This window comes from Piliocolobus tephrosceles, chromosome 14 (genome assembly GCF_002776525.5).
Source record: "Piliocolobus tephrosceles isolate RC106 chromosome 14, ASM277652v3, whole genome shotgun sequence".
NCBI classification, from domain to species: Eukaryota; Metazoa; Chordata; class Mammalia; order Primates; family Cercopithecidae; genus Piliocolobus; species Piliocolobus tephrosceles.
The window spans coordinates 38,736,222-38,759,816 of NC_045447.1; the positions used below are offsets into that span (position 1 = coordinate 38,736,222).

General features: G+C 39.0%; 3 protein-coding genes across 4 annotated transcripts in view; 1 reads left to right on the forward strand and 2 right to left on the reverse strand.

Moving 5' to 3' along the window:
• LOC111536828 (deoxynucleotidyltransferase terminal-interacting protein 2-like) overlaps nt 1–8,933 on the reverse strand; it is a 41,600-nt gene extending 32,667 nt beyond the window's left edge. The window contains 3 exon segments of the mRNA XM_023203353.2: nt 6,851–7,010; nt 7,175–7,577; nt 8,837–8,933. Coding sequence (XP_023059121.2) covers nt 6,851–7,010; nt 7,175–7,577; nt 8,837–8,933 — 660 coding nt within the window.
• The window catches only part of TEX10 (testis expressed 10), a 51,276-nt gene continuing 34,695 nt past the window's right edge, over nt 7,015–23,595 (forward strand). Inside the window, exons 1-5 of one of the 2 annotated variants that reach the window (XM_023202738.2) lie at nt 7,015–7,212; nt 10,609–10,797; nt 12,568–13,280; nt 13,661–13,904; nt 19,623–19,735. In XM_023202738.2, the coding sequence (XP_023058506.1) occupies nt 10,618–10,797; nt 12,568–13,280; nt 13,661–13,904; nt 19,623–19,735 (1,250 nt within the window). In that variant the 5' untranslated portion in view covers nt 7,015–7,212; nt 10,609–10,617. The remainder of the gene's footprint in view (nt 7,213–10,608; nt 10,798–12,567; nt 13,281–13,660; nt 13,905–19,622; nt 19,736–23,595) is intronic. The other variant, XM_023202744.1, reaches the window with a different exon arrangement.
• The window catches only part of INVS (inversin), a 234,441-nt gene continuing 231,951 nt past the window's right edge, over nt 21,106–23,595 (reverse strand). The window contains exon 17 of the mRNA XM_023202710.2: nt 21,106–22,147. Within this exon, the coding sequence (XP_023058478.1) occupies nt 22,137–22,147 (11 nt within the window). The 3' untranslated portion in view covers nt 21,106–22,136. The remainder of the gene's footprint in view (nt 22,148–23,595) is intronic.

Here is a 23,595-nt window from a genome sequence, read left to right on the forward strand (position 1 = left end):
GGCAAAAATGTCTGAATTATATGTAATTGACAATTCTGAATTCATTCTTATTTTACCAAATATTTTAAAACTAGCTTCATTTCCCAAATACTATCACATACATGTAACACATATTGAGTTAGAGAAACACAGACACATAGACACAGCAGGTCTTATAGCTTTCATCAGGAATTCTCATTTGCCAGCTTTTAAAAATAAAACAAAATGTAGACAGATTAAATTTAACAAAGTTAAATTAAACAAAAACCAATTCACAGCTCCCCAAACCAAAATAGGTTGAGAGAGACTGGCACTACTGCATGGTCCAAAAAATTTTATAGAAAAAAAAGTGACACATAAGAAACAAAAATAAAATACAAAAACAGCCAAATCAGTTACAGTTCAAAGTTTGCCTTTTAAAAACACTTTTTGAACAGTTGGCCACCTGTGAATGATTAAAATATGGCTTCTATGATTATCAAGACTTGACTACTTGTTACTAACAAGAGTAGGTTACAGTCCATTTACACATTCAGTTAGGTTACAGTTAACTATGTCCAAAAAATCTCCATGCCAAACTTACATTAGGACTAAACACTGGTGAAAAAATATAGAAAGTTATTCCTTTATCTAATATAATTATTCCTTTGAGTTTCAAACCATTTTTTCAAGTTTGTCATTTGTCTTTTGACTTTACCTTTATTCGTTTTGTTTAGCTTTGGTTATGCAAAAAAATTTTTTGAAATTTTGCAAACATCTCGCTTTTTTGAGATAGGGTCTTGCTCTATTGCCCAGGTTGGATTGCAGTGGTGTGATCATAGCTTACCGCAGCCTTGTGGGCTCAAGTGATCCTCCCACCTTAGCCTCTGAGTAGCTGGGACTATAGGTGTGTGCCACTGTGCCCAGCTAATTTTTTTGTTTTTCAATAAAGATGAAGTCTTGCTATGTTGCCTAGGCTGGTCTCAAACTCCTAAGCTCACATGATCCTCTTGCCTCAGCCTCCGAAAATTCTGGGATTACAGGCGTGAACCACCATGTCTGGCCTGGGAAAATCTTATTATCAAGTTTTTAAAACATTTTTTCTCTGGCATTTAGATTTAAGTCTTAGTAGAAGTCCAAAATCATACAATAATTCATTCATTTTGTTTTCTGACACTTTTATGGATTTGTATTTTAAATGGATGTCTTTGAATGTGATATGTGAAGTATGGATCCAACTTTATCTTTTTCCAAATGACTCCCTATTTGTGCAAACCATTTATCTTTATTCACTGATATGAGATGTTGCATTTCTAATGAGGTATTTGTAATTATTTGGGTCTATTTCTATACTTTGTATTTTGTTTCATTGGTGTATCTATTCAAATGCCAAATTATTGATTTCTTTTTTTTAAGATGGAGTCATGCTCTGTCGCCCAGGCTGGAGTGCAGTGGTATGATCTCGGCTCACTGCAACCTCCGCCTCCTAGTCTCAAGCAATTCTCCTGCTTCAGCCTCCCGAGTAGCTGGGACTACAGGCGTGTGCCACCACGCTCAGCTAATTTTTTGTGTTTTTCAGTAGAGATGGGGTTTCATCTTGTTAGCTAGGATGGTCTCGATCGCCTGACCTTGTGATTTGCCTGCCTCAGCCTCCCAAAGTGCTGCAATTACAGGTGTGAGCCACCATGCCCAGCCTATTGATGTTTTATAATATTTTTCTGTATCTTACAGCACTGGTTCTCTCTCACTGCTTTTGTCAACGTTTTCTTGGATAGTCTTCCTTGTTTAACTTTTTATATACAATTTTAACTCTGCATAGGTGTAGAAAAAACCCTGTTAATATGTTTATTGGAATCTCATTCAATTTATCAGTTAATTTAGAGAGAATTGATACCTATAGGAATAGGTTGAATATTCTAATTCACTCCCAGGATCTGCTTCGATTGCTATTTTAAATGGGGCCTCCTTTTCCATCCTATCTCCTAAATGGTTATTGTTTGTATATGTAAAGAACACTGTATTGATTTCTGAATGTTAATTTTTTTTTACTTGCCCTTTCTGAATTTTTTTTTTTTTTTTTGAGACAGCCTCACTCTGTCGCTCAGGTTGGAGTGCAGTGGTGTGATCTCAACTCACTGCCATCTCTGCCTTCTGGATTCAAGCGATTCTCCTGCCTCAGCCTCCTGAGTAGCTGAGATTACAGGCACATGCCACCACACCCGGCTAAATTTTGTATTTTTAGTACGGACAGGGTTTCACCATATTGGCCAGGCTGGTCTCGAACTCCTGACCTCGTGATCCACCCACCTTGGGCTCCCAAAGTGCTAGGATTACAGGTGTGAGCCACCATGCCGGGCCCCTTTCTGAATTCTTTTATGGTTTACAGTAAGTTTTCAGTTGTTTTTTTTGGGGGGATACACAGTTATATCTGCAAATGGAGATAATTTAACTTCCTCATTTCTAATCCTTTTGTCTTAGACTGATTTTGTGGTGTAATGGTCTTTGTACTGCTGGCCTTGCTGGTCTTTTCCTTCCTGTCTTTTTTCTAAGCCTGAATTGGCAGCCCCCTTGGCCATTCTCTGTGTTATTCAATATACTTTTAACAAATTCCTTTTCACTTAATGTCAGAACCGGTTTTGTGTTACTTTATCTAAGAAGCCCAGCTAAAAGTTGATTTTGCACAAATAGTGCAAATAGTGCAAATAATGCCCAATGATGCATTATTAATAGCGATATCTGTTGCCATTTATTGAGGGGCTATTGAGGCAGTATGCCAAGTCATTTGTATGTATAATATCAATCAATTCCTAGAGAATGTGCCCCTGGTTATAGTATCAAGTTTGAACTCATCATTTTAGCTTCTTCAAAGAGACTGCTTTTTGTGTTAGTAGTTGCTCTAAAATGTAAGGTAATAGCCAGTTTAATATGTGTATACTTTTGTTTGCTTTGACATTATAAAGTCAATTTTTATTAGGCTAACAGTATTTCAGGTTTTCTTTAATGCAGTGATACCTTATTCCCAAAGCAAATGCTTGAAGCCCAGTATGAAATACATTTTAAAGGGAAGTTGCGAAGGTTAGGTAGATAACCTAGAAGGAAGCTACTTAACCTAGAATATCGTGATGTGTCTGAGCATAGACAAAAAGGACAAATTGTTTGGATGATGAAATACAGACATTTTTGGACACAGATCTTGGTGGCTCTTATCGGTTGAATTGTGTCCTCCAAAAACATATGTTGAGGTTCTACCCCCTATTATCTCAGAAGGTGACCTTATTTGGAAATAAGGTCTTTAGAGTGGTGATCCAGTGAGGAAATCAGTGCAGGCCCTATGACCGGAGTTCTTATAAAAGGAGTAAATTTGAACACAGACAGATATGCACAAGGGAAGACAATGTGAAGACACAGAAGGAATGTCTACAACGAATGTCTAAAGCTACCAGAAGCTAGGAGAGATGTATGGAACAGAATCTTCCTCAGAATCCTCAGAGGGAACCAATCTTGCTGATACCTTGATTTCAGATTCCATGGTCTCCAGAACTGAGACCCAACAAATTTCTGTTATTTAAGTTACCCAGTTTGTGGTACTTTGTTATAGTTGCAGAAACTAAACAGAGCACCCATGTGGCCAATTGGAAAGAGTTTTGGAAGTGCAGTGTCCTACACATTCCAGAATGTATGTTCATTGTAAATAATGTTTTTCTGGCATGGGTGAAGGACCTTGATTAATTATATGCTTGTTATTTATAAAAGATCTCTTCAAACTCAGGAAGTGATCAATTCTTATAATTGTTGAGTTCATCACTTAGAGGTGGAAAAAGCCTATCTTTATGTACAAACTTTTTATGTCCTAAACCAGAGACAGTAAACTGCCAACTTGTTCATAAGTATTTTGTTTGGCCTACACAGTGTTTCAAAAATAGGGAGAAAAATGTACTTGCCAATATTTAAAGAGCAGATTTCTTATAAACATTTCTGGATGCTATGGTTTGAATGTCCCCTCCAAAACTCATTTTGAAATTTAATTGCCATTCTAACAGTATTGAGAAGCAGGACCTTTAAGAGGTGATTAGATTATGAGGGCTCTGCCCTCATGAATAGATCAATTGTTATTATGGGAGTGGGTTAGTTATCCTGGGTGTGAGCTCCTGACAAACAGGATGAATTCAGCCTGATTTGTTCTCTCTGTCTCTAGAGCTCACGTCTGCTTTCTGCCCTTCTGTCATGGTATGGATGACCCTCACCAGATGCTGATGCCACACTCTTGGACTTCCCAGCTGCAGAAGCATTAGCCAAAAAACTTCTGTTCACTGTAAACTACCCAGTCTGTGGTATTCTGTTATAGCAGCACAGAATGGACTTAAACACTGGATTTCTGGTTTTGCTTGAAAAACGAGAAGACTTGCCAGAGAATGGACTTAAACATTGGATTTCTGGTTTTGTTTGAAAAATGACAAGATTTGCATTTCCTCATGACAACAGTTGACTGTTGCTGAAGATCTGCTGCTTCCTTTAGTCAGGCCAAGAGTACTTCTGTCAGTTACACAGCCACCAGGCCCACTTAATGGGCTGAGTCTGTAAACCCTGTCCTGCAGCAAAGTAGGGAAACAATGAGAGCTAGTGTTTGCTCAGCACCACTATGTAGCAGGTGCTTCCTAGACATTTATTCAACAAATATTTATTGAGGGCCTACTAGGTGCCAGACACTGCTCTAGCTACTTGGAATATACCAGGGAATAAAACAAATGACCCATGTAAAACTTACATATTAGTGGTGGATGAAAGACAGAATCAAATAATGATTATGATAAGTAAGTAAATCACATGGTGTATTAGAAGGTGATACGTTATAAGGGAATTGCAAGTCCTGGGAAGGTCATTTGTGATTTTAAATGAGGTGGTCAGGGTAGGCCTCCCTGAGAAGATATTTGAGTGGACTCAGGGCAGGAGAGGGAGTTAGCAACATGGACTTACTGGGGAAGAGTGTTTCAGGCAGACACAAAAACTAAAGGAAAGGTCCAAAGCCAGGAGTGTGTCACTGGTGTTTGAGGAAGGTAAAGAAGCAAGTGTGACTGGAGCAGAGTAAAAAAGGGGAGTGGAAGGAGTAGTGTTTAGAGGGTAAGGGGCTGTGTCAGAACATGGAAGAGCTTGAGAACTGATATGGTTTGGATATTTGTCCCTGCTCAAATCTCTTGTTGAGTTGTAATCCCCAATGCTGGAGGTGGGGCCTGGTGGGACATGCTTGGGTCATGAGAGTGGATCCCTCATGGCTTGGTGCTTTTTTAGTGATAGTTCTCATGAGATCTGGCTGTTTAAAAGTGTGTGGCACCTCTCTCTCTCTCTGTCTCTTTCTCTCTTGCTCTCTCTCTTGCTCCTGCTTTCAACATGTGACATGCCTGTTCCCCCCTTACCTTCTGCTATGATTGAAAGCTACCCAAGACTTCACCAAAAGCTAGCAGATGCCAACATAATGCTTCCTGTAAAGCCAGCAGAACCACGAGCCAATTAAACCTCTTTTCTTTATAAATTACCCAGTCTCAGGTTTTTCTTTACCGCCATGCAAGAGCAGTCTAAGGGAAGACCCCAGAAAGGACTCTGGCTTTTACTCTAAATGAAATAGGGAGCCATTAAAGGGTTTTGAGCAGAAGACTGATCTGATCTAACCTAGATCTTAAAATAATCACATAGCTGCTCTGCTGATACCAGACTGTAGGGGAAGAGGGACAATGAGGGAAACAGGGAGATGTGTTTGGAAGCTTTTTGGAGTGATCAAGAAGTGGCTTGGACCAGAATGGTAGCAGGGGAGGTGTGTTAACTGGTGAAAGTTAGGATGTCTTTAAAGGTAGAGTCAATCTCCAGATGGATTAGACGTGAGGTGTGAAAGAAAGAGGCCAAAGCAAAAACCCAAAGGTTTCAGCTTGAGTAACTGCAAGGATGGTCTTACTATTTGAGATGAATAAGCTGTATGGAGAGTAGATTTCAAGGGGAACATCAATAGTTCTGTTTTGGACAAGTTGACCTTGAGATGTATATTGGCTATCTGAAGGAAACATTGAATAAACTGTTAGATACAAGTTTGGAGTTCCCGGGACATGTCTGGTTGGCAATAAATCTTTCCTCTTCTGATCTATTCTCATAGCTTTAAATAGAATATAATGCCACATAATGCCAATGACTCCCAAATATTTATGGTTATGGTGGATTCTAGGCAGATTGTGGTGATGTGGCCATATTGCCAGCAAAGGGAGGGCAAGGTTTCTAGCGCTGCCTCTTTATCTCCAATTATAGAACAAACATGGTTTTAGTTCCAGTGCTTGGGTCTCCCTGGATTTAGACATCATTCCTTTGAATTTCTACCCAACATAATGAGGGTCAGTATCTTCGCCAGCTTTACTAATTCTTATATGTGGTGAGGTGTAGAGACAAATTTGAATCAAGGCCTGAAGTTCTTACCTGGGGCTCTTTATTCCACGCCAACACGCCAGTCTTTGTGAAGACTATTTTTCAAAGGCTCATTCTTCTTATCTCTTTTCTAGGAATTTTAGTTTATTTCTTTACTTCAGAAATTAATCTTGCACTTCATTTTAGTAGCATGAGTATTAGTGCTGAGAAACTGAAATGTTAGGGAGAATCCTTGACCAAGACTTTCAGGCTCTAGATACTAGGTGTGTCTTGCTCTAATTAAGGAAATCTTATCTGCTCCATCTTAGCCCAGTTTAATGTCCCCAGGAATTCCATCTTCAGCAGTCCAAAACTTTTCCCTTTTTCAATTCAGTTCAATTTATACTCTTCTCTGAAAGTGGCTCCAGGTCTGAAGAACTGTGGTCTGGGGGGAAGATAAAAGGCATGTTCAGCTATAACCAGGCCCACATCCCCTAAGTTGCTTGCCCACGAAGTTATGAGCTGGACTTATGCGCCAACCTTTGTCCAGGGACTTTGCGCTGTCCTCCCTCCGGTTCCCACAAAGCAGGGGGCTTCCGGCGCGGTCCCCTCCTCTGTGGGCGGGGCCTACTGCTCCCGCTCCCGCCTCCCTGGCTGCGCGCGGCTGCGGGCTGTGATCACGTGAGCACAAGGGGGAGGGGGAGGGGCCCTGATTTCCGGGCGGCGGAAGGAGACGCGGCCGCGTGAGGACGAGGCTATTTGAAAACACGCTCCGGGAGCCAGAGTCTGAGGCCGGCGGCACACGCTGTCGCCCCGTGGGCTTCTGCTAGCTCACTTTTCCCCTCGGGCTCCCCGCCCCGGCCGGGTCCTCAGGTGAGCGGCCGTCGCCCGTCGGGCCGGGTCCTCCCGGGGCGCGGGACTGAGCGTGGTGGGGCCGTCGCCCCCCGATCCGCGGCCCAAGCGGGCAGGGTCGGCCGTGGAGGATGTGCGCCCCCCGGGTCTGGGCCGCGGCGTCCCTTGGAGCTGGGCCTGGGTGTGCGGCCGGCACTGCGGGGGCGGGACCCCCTCGGGCGTTTTTGGAGCTTCAGATGACTGGGCGGGTTCGCCCGGTTTCGGGTCCGAGAGAGTTTTAGGCCGGGGTGTGTGAATCGGGCCCCACTTCCCCGACTCTGGTCCTGGCCGGCGTCCCTTGGAGTAGGAGGAACGATGGTTTCCTAAAACCCATGGTGTGTTCACCTCTGGGATGGATGCAGGACCGAATACGGAGTGGGGATGAGCTGGCGTCCCCTGTTCCGCCCTCTGGTCGCCCAGGCGGGAGAGTTAAGCGAGTGGAAGGGGACCACCAGTTTTCTGGGGTCGCCCCTGCCCGGACCATTTGCTTTTTGGGAAGTCTGTCGTCTCTGGTTGGCCCCTCAGTGAAGTTTGGAGGAACTCGTGAGTTTAAGGGATTGGGGAGGAAATTATCAAAGGCCGAGTGCCGTACGATCGCTCTCTCTGGTTTTTTTTTTTTTTTTTTTTGAAGAGGTTGGAAATGAGGAAGGGTAAGAAGGTGGCAGGCAAACTATTAATAGTTGGAATTTCGTTCGATTGAAATCCTAAAAACGCTAGGATCTGCCTTTTGTTGGAATTAGGAGAAAAGACCAACAGTAGGAATGTGTGACATTCAGCTTTGAAACTATCGGGGATCGCAAACTTAAGGACTAGTGATGTGAGTTCCTTCTCCGAGACGAGCATTCCTACCTTTTGCTAAAAATTGGCTACTGTAAAAGTGGCTTAGTGGGACTTTTTGATTTCCTGTGTTATGAAAATCTTTGTTATAAGTTAAAGTCAGTTACTAGTAGAACTTTGAGAATTCTTCGCATAAAAATGCTTTGTGTCCCGTAATAATATTACTAGGTTTGAAAAGTCAAGGAAGGTCAATCAGCCCTCTTAATTTTCCTAGTAGAGAAAGCATTAACGTGACTAATACAAAGCGATAGATAATATGGCATAAAGTTGACAGTAGACTGTCGAAGATTGATCAGGTTGTTAATGGCTAAATAGAACCCACAGGACTGGGGGAGGAAGGGAGTTAATTTTTCTGAATGTCCTGTATTATTTACTTTAGTCTCTGGTACCAGCTAGTAATAAAATTGTAGGAAAAGCTCACAAAGTGTCTTTGCTTAATTAATGAAAACCATTTTTATATTAAAAGAGGCTAGGTGAGTATCATGGCCTTCTTTTTAGGCCTTATACCCACCCACCCACCCCCAGCTTTTTTTTTCAGACTAAGGTAACTAGGGGTGTGGGTGAGATGAAAATTTGGGAATAGGGACAAATGAAATAAGCCAAACGGTTTTGCCACGAAGACTTCCAGTCTTCGGGTTAATTCTGGTATGTTCAAGGTGGTTTTGCAGAGCTCAGTTCTGTGAATGAATCCGTCTTCAACTTCTTGATAAAGGCGTGGCTTCCAAACTTTTCTGAGGTGCCTTGTTAAAACGTGTTTAGTACCACCTACCTTGCATGGTTCTGTGCAGATTGTATACTGAGGTACACGATGCATCTAGTACCAGGCTTGGTATGTACTGATCCTGAGACTTGAGGGACACGCACATGTTTATGCTTAGAGCATGCATATTTAACCATGTACCAGGCACAGTTCTGAGTGTTTTACAGTTGTGTATGATTATCCCTATTTTGTAGATAGAAATTGGTACAGTGTACAGCTAGAAAGCGTCGGAGTCTGGATAAGAACCTAATCAATTTGGTTGTAGAATTGATTCTTAACCTGTGGGTAATCCTACCTCATGGCGATCTAATATAACCCTGTAATTAAGTGAATTTGGATATATTGTCATAGCTGATTAGCTTCTGAATTCCTTGAACTTGAGCTGCTCAGTATTGCACTGGCCATTTTATTAATATTGTAATAATGGAAATTTTCATTTTACCCATTTTTTTAATACCCTCGTGTGTAGCATTGTCGCTTTTTATGGCCAGGCACAGGATAATTATGATAAACCAGGCGATTAGGGGAAGTTTTATATATTCCAGAGGTACTTACCCTATTCAAGTGGTGTACAGTGGAACGCAGAGTTCGTTGTTCCCGGTTGTGGAAAAGGCTTTAAGAAGAATTTAACTGGTTCTAGATAGAAGAGGCTGTTGTTTTAGATAGAGGTTAGCTTGTGGGAAGATAAAGCTGGAGAGGATGGATGCGGCCACGTTAGGAAGGACCTCCTATGTCCTGCTAAGGAGGTTTTACTGTGCATGAGGAGTAGAACAACTGAGAGCTCTTGAGTCTTGGGTCATGAGATCTGTGTTTAGAGAGAGCTCTCTGGTAAAGGGCCGGTGGACTAGAGAGTAGACACTAGATAGTAGCCAAGAGTACCAGTGGGGAAAGTATTGAATGGTAAAAATAAAGGACTTCTAGAAAGTAGTGGCCTGGAAATAGGTAAGAGACACAGATCAGAAATTTCATGTGTAAGTACAAGGTTTGGAATGTGGTATAGAGGGGGAGGAAGTACAAGACGGCGTGGTGTTATGCCTGAGTTATTTATTGTAATAGTGGCTGAGCTGGTCTTTGTTCCTTATCCCCCTATTACATTATATATGTTTTCTATGCTGCTTTTTGTCCTTTTTGGGGACCAAGGGGGAATACTGTTTTCTATTTAGTCTGAACTTTATTCACTTTTGCTATGCTAGGTTTATCCCCTACACCTGATCTTTACCTTGTTTTCCTTGCTCTTGAAAGGCCTATTATTCTCCTTGATGTGTATTTGAATATTACCCATTTTTCAGATGCTCAGCTTAGGTTCATAAATCTTTTTCTAACCGTTACAGGCTGCATTAAATAATAACATTGATTTTCCAACTTTGCTTGGTATTGCTAGAGAAGTTCCTACGAGGCGTTTATGAAGACCAGGAGCTTACCAGCAGATACATGTCATATCTCTAACAAGTTTGTGCTGCTCTTCTACACTCGAACAAAGGAAAAGAAAAAAACACATTTCAGAAGGTTTCCATTTAACACATAGCTTGACAGAAGGTTCCATGACCCAAAAAACTTTGCAAAACCATAGCAAGACTGTTGCCTTGTTACAGTGTTTTATCACTAAACTGAGTTTTTAATAGTTCTTAACAGCATTTTTTAATATTTTGATCTTTCAGCATAATCACTGATTCTTGTGATTGAAATAAATGTTACAGTAATATGTGTTGGAAAGTGCCTTTATTCTTCTTTTATCATTCTTGTCTCTATCCAATGCTTTTAATTAATTCTTTTCATTATAGTAGTCGAGAATGACCAAAAAAAGAAAACGCCAAGATGATTTTCAAAAAGTAAAATTGAAGGTTGGTAAAAAGAAGCCCAAGTTACAAAATGCTACTCCTACAAACTTTAAAACAAAGACTATACATCTGCCTGAGCAACTCAAAGAAGATGGAACACTTCCAACAAACAATAGAAAACTTAACATAAAGGTAAATCATAAATCTTGTTTTGATGAAATAAGATTTTCTTTGGAATCATGTAGAATGTTATATTTTTGTGAAAATTTATCTAAAGTCTTAAACAGTGCCTAGGGCCATAGGGTTTATTGATGTTTGGGGTTTCTCTTTTACCCAAATCTGATCTCTCTTCATATACCTGTGTCTTTCCACGTCCTCCAGAAAGGTTTGCTAAAGTAAATGCATAGTTGTTTCTCACTGGTGTACTTATTTGATGATTTAATTTTTTTTTTTTTTTTGAGACAGTTCTCACTCTTATACCAGGTTGAGCACAATGAGATGCTATCATGGCTCGCTGCAGCCATGACCTCCTGGGCTCGAGTGATGCTCCTGCTTCAACCTGCTAAGTAGCTGGGGCTACAGGCGAGCTCACCATGCCTGGCTAATTTAGTTTTTTGTAGATACAAGGTTGCAATATGTTTCCCAGGCTGATCTCAAACTCTTGGATGCAAGCAGTCCTCCAACCAAGGCCTCCTGAGGTGCTGGGATTGTAGGTGTGAGCCATGGCGCTTGGCTATATCTGGAAATAATTCTTACATGTTTTTGATGTGTCAGATTTTTGATGAACAGTTTTCTAGCTGTTTTTTAGCTAAGATACAATCCTGTCATTCATTTTTGAACCTGTACAGCACATAACTTATTATAGGTTTGTAGTAAATACTTGAAGTCAATTAAGTTTGAGCAAGTGTTGCTTAAGAATTTAACAGCTTTATGGAGACATAATTTACACATAATTAAAATCACCCATTTAAAGTATACAATGCATTGCTTTTAGTATATTTACAGAGTTATGCTACTGTCACCTTAATCTAGTTTTAGAACATTTTTATCACTCCAAGAAGAAAATCTGTACCCATTAGGAATCACTTCTCACTTCTTCCAGCCCTTGGCAATCACTAATCTACTTCTGATATCTATAGATTTGCTTATTCTGGAAAGTGCATATAAATGAAATCATACAATATATGGTCTTTTTATTACTGGCCTTTTACTTAGCACAGTGTTTTGGAGGTAACTGCAGGTTGTATGTAACTTGTAGCATATATCAGAACAGTGGTGCATTCCTTTGTATTGTTGAATTGTATTTCATTGCGTGATTAGGTCACATTTTGTCGATCACTCTGCCGTTGATGAACATTTAGTTTGTTTCTGGTTTTTGGCTCTTATGAATAATGCTGTTATGAATATTTGTGTATAGGTCTTTGGGAGGATACACATTTTTCTATTTTTGTTTTTTAAGCTATGAGGTTAAATAATACTAAAGAGTTATTTAAAGTTACTTTTTAAAGGTTACATAAATTATTCCACAAATAAAATTGTCCAGTAGTGTACTCTGAATAAAACACAAACACCCTGCGAAAGCCCATTTGAAATAGGCAGAATAAATAGGCCTATCAAATTGAGAGTATATAAATACGCATTTCATGATGTTTGGTACATAGTATATTTTCAATAAATGATGGTGTGATTGCTGTCACTTTATATCATAAGAGTGCCTAAGCCTGCGTGTAGGTTAATGTAAAGTGAGAAAATTCCAACTGAAAATTATGCAGTGTTTTTATTAAGCTAAAAGTATTTTTCTGTTTCTAATCCTAACAAAAGCTAAATAACATTTAAAAAGTACTTATTGAAGCAGTTTCCCCAAGGAGTGTTAGTTTACTAGTGTAGTGTTAGTTAGCATGTTTATTTGAAATTGATATATGTATATAAGTATACATCTAAAATTTGTATTTTTATTTATAGGATTTGCTGTCACAGATGCATCACTACAATGCTGGGGTTAAACAAAGTGCTCTTCTTGGACTTAAAGACCTTTTGTCTCAATACCCATTTATAATTGATGCACACCTTTCAAACATATTAAGTGAAGTGACTGCTGTGTTTACAGATAAAGATGCTAATGTACGATTAGCAGCAGTTCAACTTCTTCAATTCCTGGCCCCCAAAATACGAGCTGAACAAATTTCTCCATTTTTTCCTTTGGTAAGTGCCCATCTCTCTAGTGCCATGACTCACATTACTGAAGGAATTCAGGAGGACTCTTTGAAAGTTTTGGACATTCTGCTGGAACAGTACCCAGCTCTAATTACTGGCCGTAGCAGCATATTGCTTAAGAATTTTGTAGAACTTATTTCTCATCAGCAGCTGTCCAAAGGACTGATAAATAGAGACAGATCCCAGTCCTGGATACTTTCTGTAAATCCTAATCGGAGACTCACTTCTCAGCAATGGAGGCTGAAAGTCTTAGTGAGACTCAGTAAATTCCTTCAGGCCTTGGCAGATGGATCCAGTAGGTTGAGAGAAAGTGAAGGACTTCAGGAACAGAAAGAAAATCCCCATGCCACTAGCAACTCCATTTTTATCAACTGGAAGGAACATGCCAACGACCAGCAACACATCCAGGTTTATGAAAATGGGGGTTCACAGCCAAATGTCAGTTCACAGTTCAGGCTACGGTAAGAAGGATTTCAGTTATGTCCACACGGTTTTCCTGTATTGAATTATAACTGCTGACCATTGATGACTATTGGTGGGAAGACATGCAGTTGTCTTTCATAGTTTTCATATAGTTACTCATGATTTGATTTTATTTACTCATGGAAAGAGTCATTTGTATGTTAATTTATTAATTTATAGCAGAGCCTTTGAGAAATAAAACGATAATATCTGTTGACTTTGTCATCTTAGAATTTCATTTTTCTTACTCGTTTTGATTGATGTAATTTTCAATTCATGGTGCTTCATTTTACTAGTACTCTATCTTTAAGATTTAAATTAGCAATGGATAATAAACATTTTTTAATCACTTAATTTTTTTCTTTCTTACCCTTATTAGGTATCTGGTTGGAGGACTGAGTGGTGTGGATGAAGGCCTATCATCTACTGAAAACCTGAAAGGATTTATTGAGATAATAATTCCTTTGCTAATTGAGTGCTGGGTTGAAGCTGTACCTCCACAACTAGCTACTCCTGTTGGAAATGGTATAGAACGAGAACCTCTACAGGTTATGCAGCAAGTTCTTAATATTATTTCCCTTCTGTGGAAACTCTCTAAACAACAGGATGAAACCCATAAATTGGTGAGAACTAATGATTCTTTATTTTCTTAGTGTTGCCTTTTATCATAAATGGGAAGATTCGAAATCAGCTCATTACTACTAATTGGTTATGTATTTTTCTAAAAAGTACCTTGGGTTTAACTGTAAACTTGTTTGTTTTGCACAAAACTATAAATTAGTTTTCTGAAGTTACTATCTGTGAATATGTGTATATTTTTAAGTGAAATGCATAACTCATGCTTGATTCCGTTCGTTTTTATTGCCTATAATTCACAGTAGTGTTACAGTGTATTGTTTATGGCAGATTGATTGTGTAGGAACATTCTAGTTTCTGAAGGTCTCTTACATGATTTAAAATGTTGCTTATTAAGTAGTCTCAATTTATTCCACATTGCCAGGTTTAATAGAGATGGACAAAACTGAAAAGCTCATAAACACTTGAATTGTTTTAAGTGTTGTACTATAGTGAATGTAGTGCATAGTGTATGCTACAGTTTTTCTGTGCAACCAAGGAGGAACAAACCACGAGATTAAGTTGGTGCTAAATTAATATGATAACACACTTAAAAAGGGTAGCTGCAGAAGCAAGACTTCAAAGCTAGAAGCATCTGGTTCTCAGACTTGCTGTAGGGACTTTTGATAAGGCAGGTGTGAATCCTTGAAGTTTATATAAAACTGAGAAGGTAGTTTTCTTGTTTTTGTTTTATTCTTTCTATTTCAAGTTGAAGTTTAGAATGAGTCAGTATGCTGCATAAGATGGGATAAATTAAGTAGTATTTGACAGTCTTGAAAAGCATTATAGAGTTGTAGTAAGGTGTATATTTTAGGAGCATGTTCTACTGCTGTTAACCCATCATCTGTAGGGATGTTTTGTGAATTGCTTTTTCAAATAAGATAGCATTTTACTGATTACAGTTTTGAGACTTTGTATTTTATGATTCATTGCATACATTGACAAAAAATTAATCATAGGTCTATACTGTATGATTTTGAGAAAGCAAAGCTTGTTTCTCATATGGCAGTTAATTTGTGATGTAGGCTAGAGACAGTAAGAATGTATATAGCTCCTTAAAGTATATATTGCTTACGGTCTTGATCTACGATCATCTGAAAGGTTCAGATAGAAAATGAAAGTAATGCTAAAGTCCTTAAGATGTCCTATAAAAAAGAAAAAGTAATATTCAACATGGACTTTGAGTGCTAGTTTTTTCTTTTCTTTTTTTTTTTTTATTTTTGAGACCGAGTTTTACTCATGTTGCCCAGGCCAGAGTACAGTGGCACGATCTTAGCTCACTGAGACCTCCACCCCCTGGGTTCAAGCAATTCTCCTGCCTCAGCCTCCTGAGTAGCTAGGATTACCGGTGCCCGCCACCATGCCTGGCTAATTTTTTGTATTTTTAGTAGAGATGGGGTTTCACCATGTTGGGCAGGCTGGTTTCGAACTTCTGACCTTAGGTGATCTGCCCACCTCGGCCTTCCAAAGTGTTGGGATTACAGGTGTGAGCCACCGTGCCCGGCCTAGTTTTTTCATTTTTAGAGAGCCGAGAAGTAAAAATTCCAAGCTGCTCTGGTGTTTGGTTACATATAAGCACTAGTAAACTTTTGTTACTGCTTTGTTAGTAGCATTTGTATTTAGACAGACTAGTAGGACCAAAATGCAAAATCTGAAAATTTATTAATTTTGCTAGTTTTGGGTCATCTTATCATCTGGATAACACTAACAAAGGATCTAAATACTGCTTTAATTTTATGGATATTTAAAATAGTATGCTTTAAAACTATTTTGTGCTATTATAACATGGCTAGGCTTATTAGCAGCTTATTAACATAGAATGGTAAGTTTAAAAGACTACGTAGACTGTTGAAGATCAGAATACTAAATTGAGATACTGTATAAAGCTGAAATAAATAAATTCAGATAGGAATAATATTTAAAAACATCCACTGGTAGAATTCTCTAATTCACCTTCGTAGATTTGTAATAACTTGATAAGAACCATTATCTTTTTTTTTTTTTAAAAGGAACCATTATCTTAGAGACAGAGTATAAAAATGTAGATTGTTGGTACAATCTATACAAAATGATAGGTTGTGAGTAACATTCTGTACAAAATGACATTAAAATGCATGTTCTGGTCTTAAACTTCTGGCCTTAAATGATCCTTGCACCTTGGCTTCCCAAAGTGTTGAGATTACAGGCATGAGCCTCTTTGTCTGGCCACAGCCTAATCTTTAGGAGGAACCAAATTTAGCATTCCTTGGCATTAAACTCACACACCATAAGCTGAATTGTAACCTTCTTCTCTCAGAAACTGTATAGATTTTTCTATTGGTAAATTGGTGTCTCAGTTAGATATAGTCTTAGGACTACTGACTGCTTTTGCATGTTGGTGCTGCAGCTTGATGCATTTAGTTTGCTAGTATTTGCAACACAGTTGAGAAATTTCACTTGTATTCAAGTAGTTTTTTTAAAAAAGAACTTTTTAGTAATTTGAAGCTTTGATCCTTGTTTTGAAAAGAAGTCTCAAGGTACATTAAGTCTTACATGCAGTGGTTGAATAGTCAGATTCTGTAATAATCAACTGAAGTTGTTTATTTCTGAAATACTGTGGTGTCCTTTGTTTTTTTTTTCCTGTTCATATAAACAGCCATTTATTCCAGCGCTATTTGTTGAACAGATTGTTCTTTTACATTTGATTACCTTGGCACTATTTTTCTTTTTTTCTTTCTTTTCTTTCTTCTTCCTCTTCTTTTTTTTTTTTTTTTTTTGCATTCCCTTACCTATCTTTTTTATTTTTAAAAAAGTCAGACTTTCAGAAGGAATACAATAAGCATTTGCCTACCCCCATCTAGACACAGCAATTTCTGACATGTTTTGCACATGTTGAAATACTGTGTGTATCCTTAATAGTTAGCTAGCTATATCCTTGATATAGCTAGATTTTATTTATTTACTTTATGTTTTTTGGAGAGGGAGTCTCGCTCAATCGCCCAGGCTGGAGTGCAGTGGCGCGATCTTAGCTCACTGCAAGCTCCACCTCCTGGGTTCACGCCTTTCTCCTGCCTCAGCCTCCCAAGTAGCTGGGTGCCCACCACCACACCCGGCTAATTTTTTTGTATTTTTAGTAGAGACGGGGTTTCACCGTGTTAGCCAGGATGGTCTCGATCTCCTGACCTTCTGATCCGCCCATCTTGGCCTCACAAAGTGCTGGGATTACAGGCACAAGCCACCGTGCCCGGCCCATATAGCTAGTTTTTAAAATGAGAGTACAGTTTAACATTAACTTTTTGATTTACTGTGGTTTTTAGTGTACTGTATTAGTAGTGTCAGGGTCAGTATTATGTTATAAAAATTGTCTTAGCTTTGCATTTAATGCTTGGCTTGCTTGCTACTTTTTCTCAATGTGTGTCTCATTTCTTTTATCCTTTTCCTATGAGGGTTAGAGTTTGTAACCAAACACTAATGCAGTCATGCTTTTTAAGGCATTTATTCAAAGCTTTATTGGTTATCAATAAATAATAGCTACTTAATTAAAATTTAAAATTCAATTCCTCAGTAATGCTAGCCACATTTCAAGTGCTCAACAGTTACATGTGGGTAGTGGTTACTATATTGGACAGTGCAGATATAGAACAGTTTGATCATTACAGAAAGGTCTTTTGAATAGTACTATTCTAGACTCTGGGGCTACAGAGATAAACGTGGTTGATAAGGTGCTTGCCCTCATGGTGTGTACCTTCTGGTGGGGTCTGTAGATGGTAAACAAATATACAATGTCAGTACTAGGAAGAAAGATGAAAGTAAAATGGGGTATAAAGAGAGCATGGGCAGGAACAGTGAGGGGGAGCTATTTTAGGTAGGTTGTCAAATACTCTCTGAGAATAAGATACTTGAATGTCATTGAAGTGAAGGAGCAAGTCTTGTCAACATCTGTGGGAAGAACATTCAGGCATAGGAAACAGCAAGTACAAAGGCTCTGAGGTGAGAACAGACTTTGCATATTTGAAGAATGGCAGGAAGGCCTGTGCAAATGAGGTACGGGGAGAATGGTAGAAGATGGGGGCGAAGAAGAGTGATAGTGGCCAGATCATGTGGGACTCTGTGGTCGCTGGTAAGGAGTCTGGATTTTAACCTGAGTGTGGCGAAAAGACCATTGGAGGGTTTTGAGCAGAGGAGTGGCATGATCTGCGTTTTATTTATTTAACTTTAATATTGCTGTTTTTACAAAAACAGAACACTAGTGAGCCCCGTGCTCACTAGGTGCTCACAGTCTAACTCTAGCAACCATCATCTCTTGGATGACCAGTCCTGTCCTACATGTATATATATTCGTTTCCTTTCCTCCTTCCTGTATTATTTTGAAACACGATTTATGTTTTAAAAGATCACCCTGCCTGCTGTGTGGGGAAATTGACTTTTGGAGGATAAGAGGAGAAACAGGGAGACTGGTTAGGAGGCTATTGCAGTAATCCAAATAAAAGATGATGGTGACCTGGTGTCTAATGTTTGAAATGATAAGTAGCTGGGTCCAGGTAAAGCCAGCCAGACTGCTGGTATATATAATGAAGGAAAGAGAAGTCATGGATGAAGCCAGTGTTACATCACCCAAATGAGAAAGAAGGTCATTTGGCAGGGAGAATTTGGTTTTATTCATGTTCAGTTTTAAGATACTTGTCAGAAGTTGAAGAGGAAATGTCAAGTACACATTTGTATATAAAATCTGGAGCTCAGGTAGAAATGATTCAAGTATTATAACTGGGCAAATCCAAACATTTAGAAGTCAGGAAGAAGAGAACCCAGTAAAGATACTAAGGAGGAACAATAATTGAGCTATAAGGCCGGGCGCAGTGGCTCACACCTGTCATCTCAGCACTTTGGGAGGCCAAGGTAGGTGGATCACTTGAGGTCAGCAATTCAAGACCAGCCAGGTCAACATGGTGAAACCCCAGCTCTACTAAAAATACAAAAATTAGCCGAGCGTGGTGGTGGGCACCTGTAATCCCAGCTACTCAGGAGATTAAGGCATGAGAATCGCTTGAATCTGGGAGGCAGAGGTTGCAGTAACCTGAGATGGTGCCACTGTACTCCAGCCTGGGCGATAGAGCGAGACTTTGTCTCAAAAAAAAAAAAAAAAAAACAACCAAATTGAGCTGTAGGGTGACCAGCTCTTTTAGCACCTCAAGTCCCACATCTAGGAAACTTCTCAGTCTCTGACAAAATGGAATGGTTGGTTACCCTGGATAAGAGGAAATAAAGAATATTCTAATTTGGAATTAGAAAGACCATGTTTCCATAGGAGGGAAATGATAAATTCGCCAATACTGCTGAAGCATTTTAAGGAAATGCATTGCTTTGTGAAACTGTTAAATAATGGAATTGCTGGAGAATAGAGTTATGGTGTAGATAGGACGTCATGGAGAAAGACTTTCTTGCATATTTTATAAGCATTGCATTAGTGGTCCAAATTCAGAATTTTAATCTCAGATACTTTCACTTTTTCTCTCTCAAGCAGCAGACAGAATGCAAGTAGAAGTAATTATTAAGCACCAAAAGGATCTATAGATGAAAACTGGGTGCTTTAACAGTTAATTCTGATTTTAAAATTTATTTACATATTATATTACTGGTAGATAGTGAATTATGATGGGACATTTGACAAGTTGTCAATTTTCTTCAAGTTTTATTGGTTATTTTATATTTTTTCTTGTAGATTTTTCTAATCTTTGCTATTTCAATAGGAATCATGGCTTCGAAAGAACTACCTTATTGATTTCAAACACCATTTTATGAGTCGTTTTCCATATGCCTTAAAAGAAATAACCAAGCACAAAAGGAAAGAGCCAAATAAAAGGTATTATGATTCTTTTTCACTATACAACCTTGAAAAGCTGTTTAACCTGAAATTATCGGGAGATAATTAGCCTTAATATGGAACTTTCTACAGTACTGCATGTTTATGTCTAGATTTTGTGAAAATAAAAGTAGTAGTAAGGCTGATTTTTGGACAAGTCAGTTTGAGCCTTGGGATTAACAGTTTTTTTTTTTAAGTGTGTAAAATGATTTTTTTTTGTGCTAGATGAATGTATCAATTTATATAAATACGAATTTAATAGAAGTCAGGTATATGGTTTATTTGGGTGAGGCACTGTGTGATTATTGAACCTCTTAAGCAGGAGAACATCTTGATGATCATCTAGTTCTGCTCTCATTTATACATGAGGAACCTGGTAGTGAAACTAATGTTAGTATCCCTAAGGAAGGAGGGCAATTGGAGAAAAATCGGAAATAAAAGGTAATTGATTAGAAGATGAAGGTTAAAAAAAAAAAAAGTAGGCCTAGAAATTATTTAAAATGTCTGCCTCAAGTAAGAGCAGATAAATGTGAGAACAAGTTATGTAATGAAATTTGACAAGAAGGTACAAGCTAAAACACTAATACTGTGGTTCTTGTAAATGAGCAAACACTTGCAAGGGATTTTAAAGTCTGTCAAAGGCTCTTAAATATATCAAAGGGAATACACTAGCTAGAGAATCATTGAGGTTTTTTGAGCAGGGTTCAGAGGATATGCTTGGAAGCAATATAGCTATTTTAGGCATAAGAGTTTTTCATTCATTCACTAAATATTTGTTTTGGTTGCTTACTGTGAACAAGGTAGAACAAAGTATTGTGATAGGAAGAGATTTTTTAAGCCTTTTACCTTTCTTTCTTGAGCAGTTATATATGTGTGTGTATATGTATACATATATACGTATATATGTATATATGTGTGTAGGTGTATATATATACGTGTATATATATATACGTGTGTGTGTGTGTATATATATTGGTTTTTGTTGTTGTTGTTGAGATAGAGTCTCACTCTGTTTCCCAGACTGTGGCACCATCTCAGCTTACGGCAACCTCCGCCTCCCGGGTTCAAGTGATCCTGCTGCCTCAGCCTCCCAAGTAGCTGGGATTACAAATATGCACCACCATGCCTGGTTAATTTTTGTATTTTTAGTAGAGTCAGGGTTTCATCATATTGACCAGGCTGGTCTTGAACTCCTGACCTCAGGTGATCTGCCCACCTCAGCCTCCCAAAGTGCTGTGATTATAGGCATGAGCCATTGCACCCAGCCTTAAGCAGTTATATTCTAAATCATAAAAGAGTGTGTGTCAGGGTCCAGTCATGAGACAGAAACTATGACAATGAATTTTTTTTTTTTTTTTTTTTGAGACAGAGTCTCGCTCTGTCACCCATGCTGGAGTGCAATGATTTTTTAACAAGAGAATTTAATATGAATAATTGTTAACTACGTATACAAAGGAAGTTAGGTATTATGGAGGTACCAACTGCGGGAAGCAGATAGTACCTGTAGAACTGGGAGAACAAAGAAGGGAAGAAGCTTGGAGGAAGGGAGCCAAAACTCTAACCTCTCAGAAGGGGATGCTCCTCAGCAGGTACTGATATCTTGAGCTGAGAGCAAGAATCCCATAGGGCTGGGGTCCAGTACTCTGAAAAGGGGGTGTAGCTGGCTGGTGCTGACGTTTCTGAGAGGCATGATGATTCTGGTTCTGTGTCAGTAAAACTACAAACTGGAGTCTGCTATGGCTACTATAACGAACTGCAAATGACCTGAAGAAGAGCTGCTGATTGACACTGGCAGCAATAGAAAACAAAAACAAAACTAGCAAGTAAACAGAAGAGTGTCCCGTCTTCCTCTTACAGCTTTCTAGGCCTATTGTATCACCCCTTTATTGGCAGAGCCTAATAAGCCATCTACAAAGGAAAAAATGTGGGTCCCAGAGTCCCAACCCTAGGGTCACAAAGCAGAGTATAGAGGGTGACTTTGAAGCTGAGAAACAGTAGCTCAGTAACTAATATTTACATATGTAAATTTACATATGTAACACAAAGCAGTATAAAAGTATCATTAGCACTATACAACTAAGTGCTATAGGAATTCATAGGAAGAGGCAGATCACTGCTTGTTAGGATAAACAGAAAAAGCTAAATTGAAGCATAGTATTTCAACTGGGTATGAACGTGGATATGGTTTCAGGAGGCGGAAATGCAAGGGATGAGACTATTATAACTAGAGGAGATAGCATACAAGAAAGCCACAGGATTAGGAAATGGATGGAGAGCATGGATCTGGGTCCGGTCTGATTTCTGCTCTTCCCTGGCCTTGATGGGGAAGCCATTTCTTGACTCAGGAGTTCATCTTCAGATCCTTTTGGCATTGAAGACTTTTGGTTCAGTCAGAACTGTTCTAGGGAGCTTCTGGAGTTCAGGGGACAGAATCAAAGAGACACTTTATTGAGCCAGATGTTAGATTTTTTTCCCCCATACAATTTTCTTACCGGAGTTTTTATTCTGGGATTCATAGGTAAGCTTCAGAAAATCCATGAACTCTTGAAGTATTGATGGAGAATTACATGTATGTGTATTTTTTCAGATAAGGCATTCTGTATATAATTTTCATCAAAATGTGATTAAATTGTGGTTTAGATGTTTAGGATTTAGTAGACTTCAGTGTAAATAAATTACTGAAGAATGTATCGATGTATCGTCATTCAAGAAACTTATTGGACTCTTATGTGCAAGGCACTTATTGTACTAGTTGCTGAGCATTTCATGGTAAAGGAAATAGGTAGAGTACCAGTTCTCGTGGAGCACGGTCTAATGAAAAAGACATTTATTTTACTTGATTCTTTAATCAGTGACTGACTGTGACAAATAAGTGAAGAAAGAGCTTAGGTTAATACAGGAGTATGTAGTAAGGAGTTGGTCCTGATCTTTCACGAGGGGAGGACCATCTTACCAAGGTTGCCCTGATGGAAGTGACAGTGTGCTGAGATATAAATGGGAAAAAAAATGAATTAACTTTATGAGGAGATTGAGATGATGAAATGGAGGGATTTTTAGCAAAGATGGATTGCCGGTATAACCTACTTTTCAAAAGATTCCCCCCCATGATTGATTTTTGGGGAGCCTACAGGCTGCTTTTAAGTAAGTGCATTAAATACTTAGCAAATAGCCTATGAACAGCAGCACAAATCAAAGTTAGGGAAGTCAACAGTGGTCTAGACCAACGGTCCCCAACCATTTTGCTAATGAGGGACTGGCTTCATGGAAAACAATGTTTCCGTGGACCTGAGGTGGGAGGATTGGTTTTTGGCATGATTCAAGTGCATTACATTTATTGTGCGCTTTATTTCTATTATTATTACATTGTAATATGTAATGAAACAATTATATAATTCACCATAATGTAGAATCAGTGGGAGCCCTGAGCTTGTTTCCTGCAACTAGACAAGTCCTATCTGGGGGTGATGGGAGACAGTGACAGATCTTCAGGCGTTAGATTCTTATAAGGAGCATGCAGTCTAGATCCCTTGCATGCACAGTTCACAATAGGGTTCATGCTCCTATGAGAATCTAATGCCACTACTGATGTGACAGGAAGCAGAGCTCAGGCAGTAATGTGAGCAATGGGGAGCGACTGTAAATATGGAACAATCTTAATTCGCCTGCCGCTCCCCTCCTGCTGTGTGGTCTGGTTCCTAACAGGCCATGGACCAGTGCCAGTCTGTGATCTGGGGTTGGGGACCCCTGATCTAGGCCAGTGTTGTTCACACTTCTTGTCCATGTACCCCCAATGTATTTTTATTTTTTATTTATTTATTTATTTTTTGAGACAGTTTCATTCTTATCATCCAGGCTGGAGT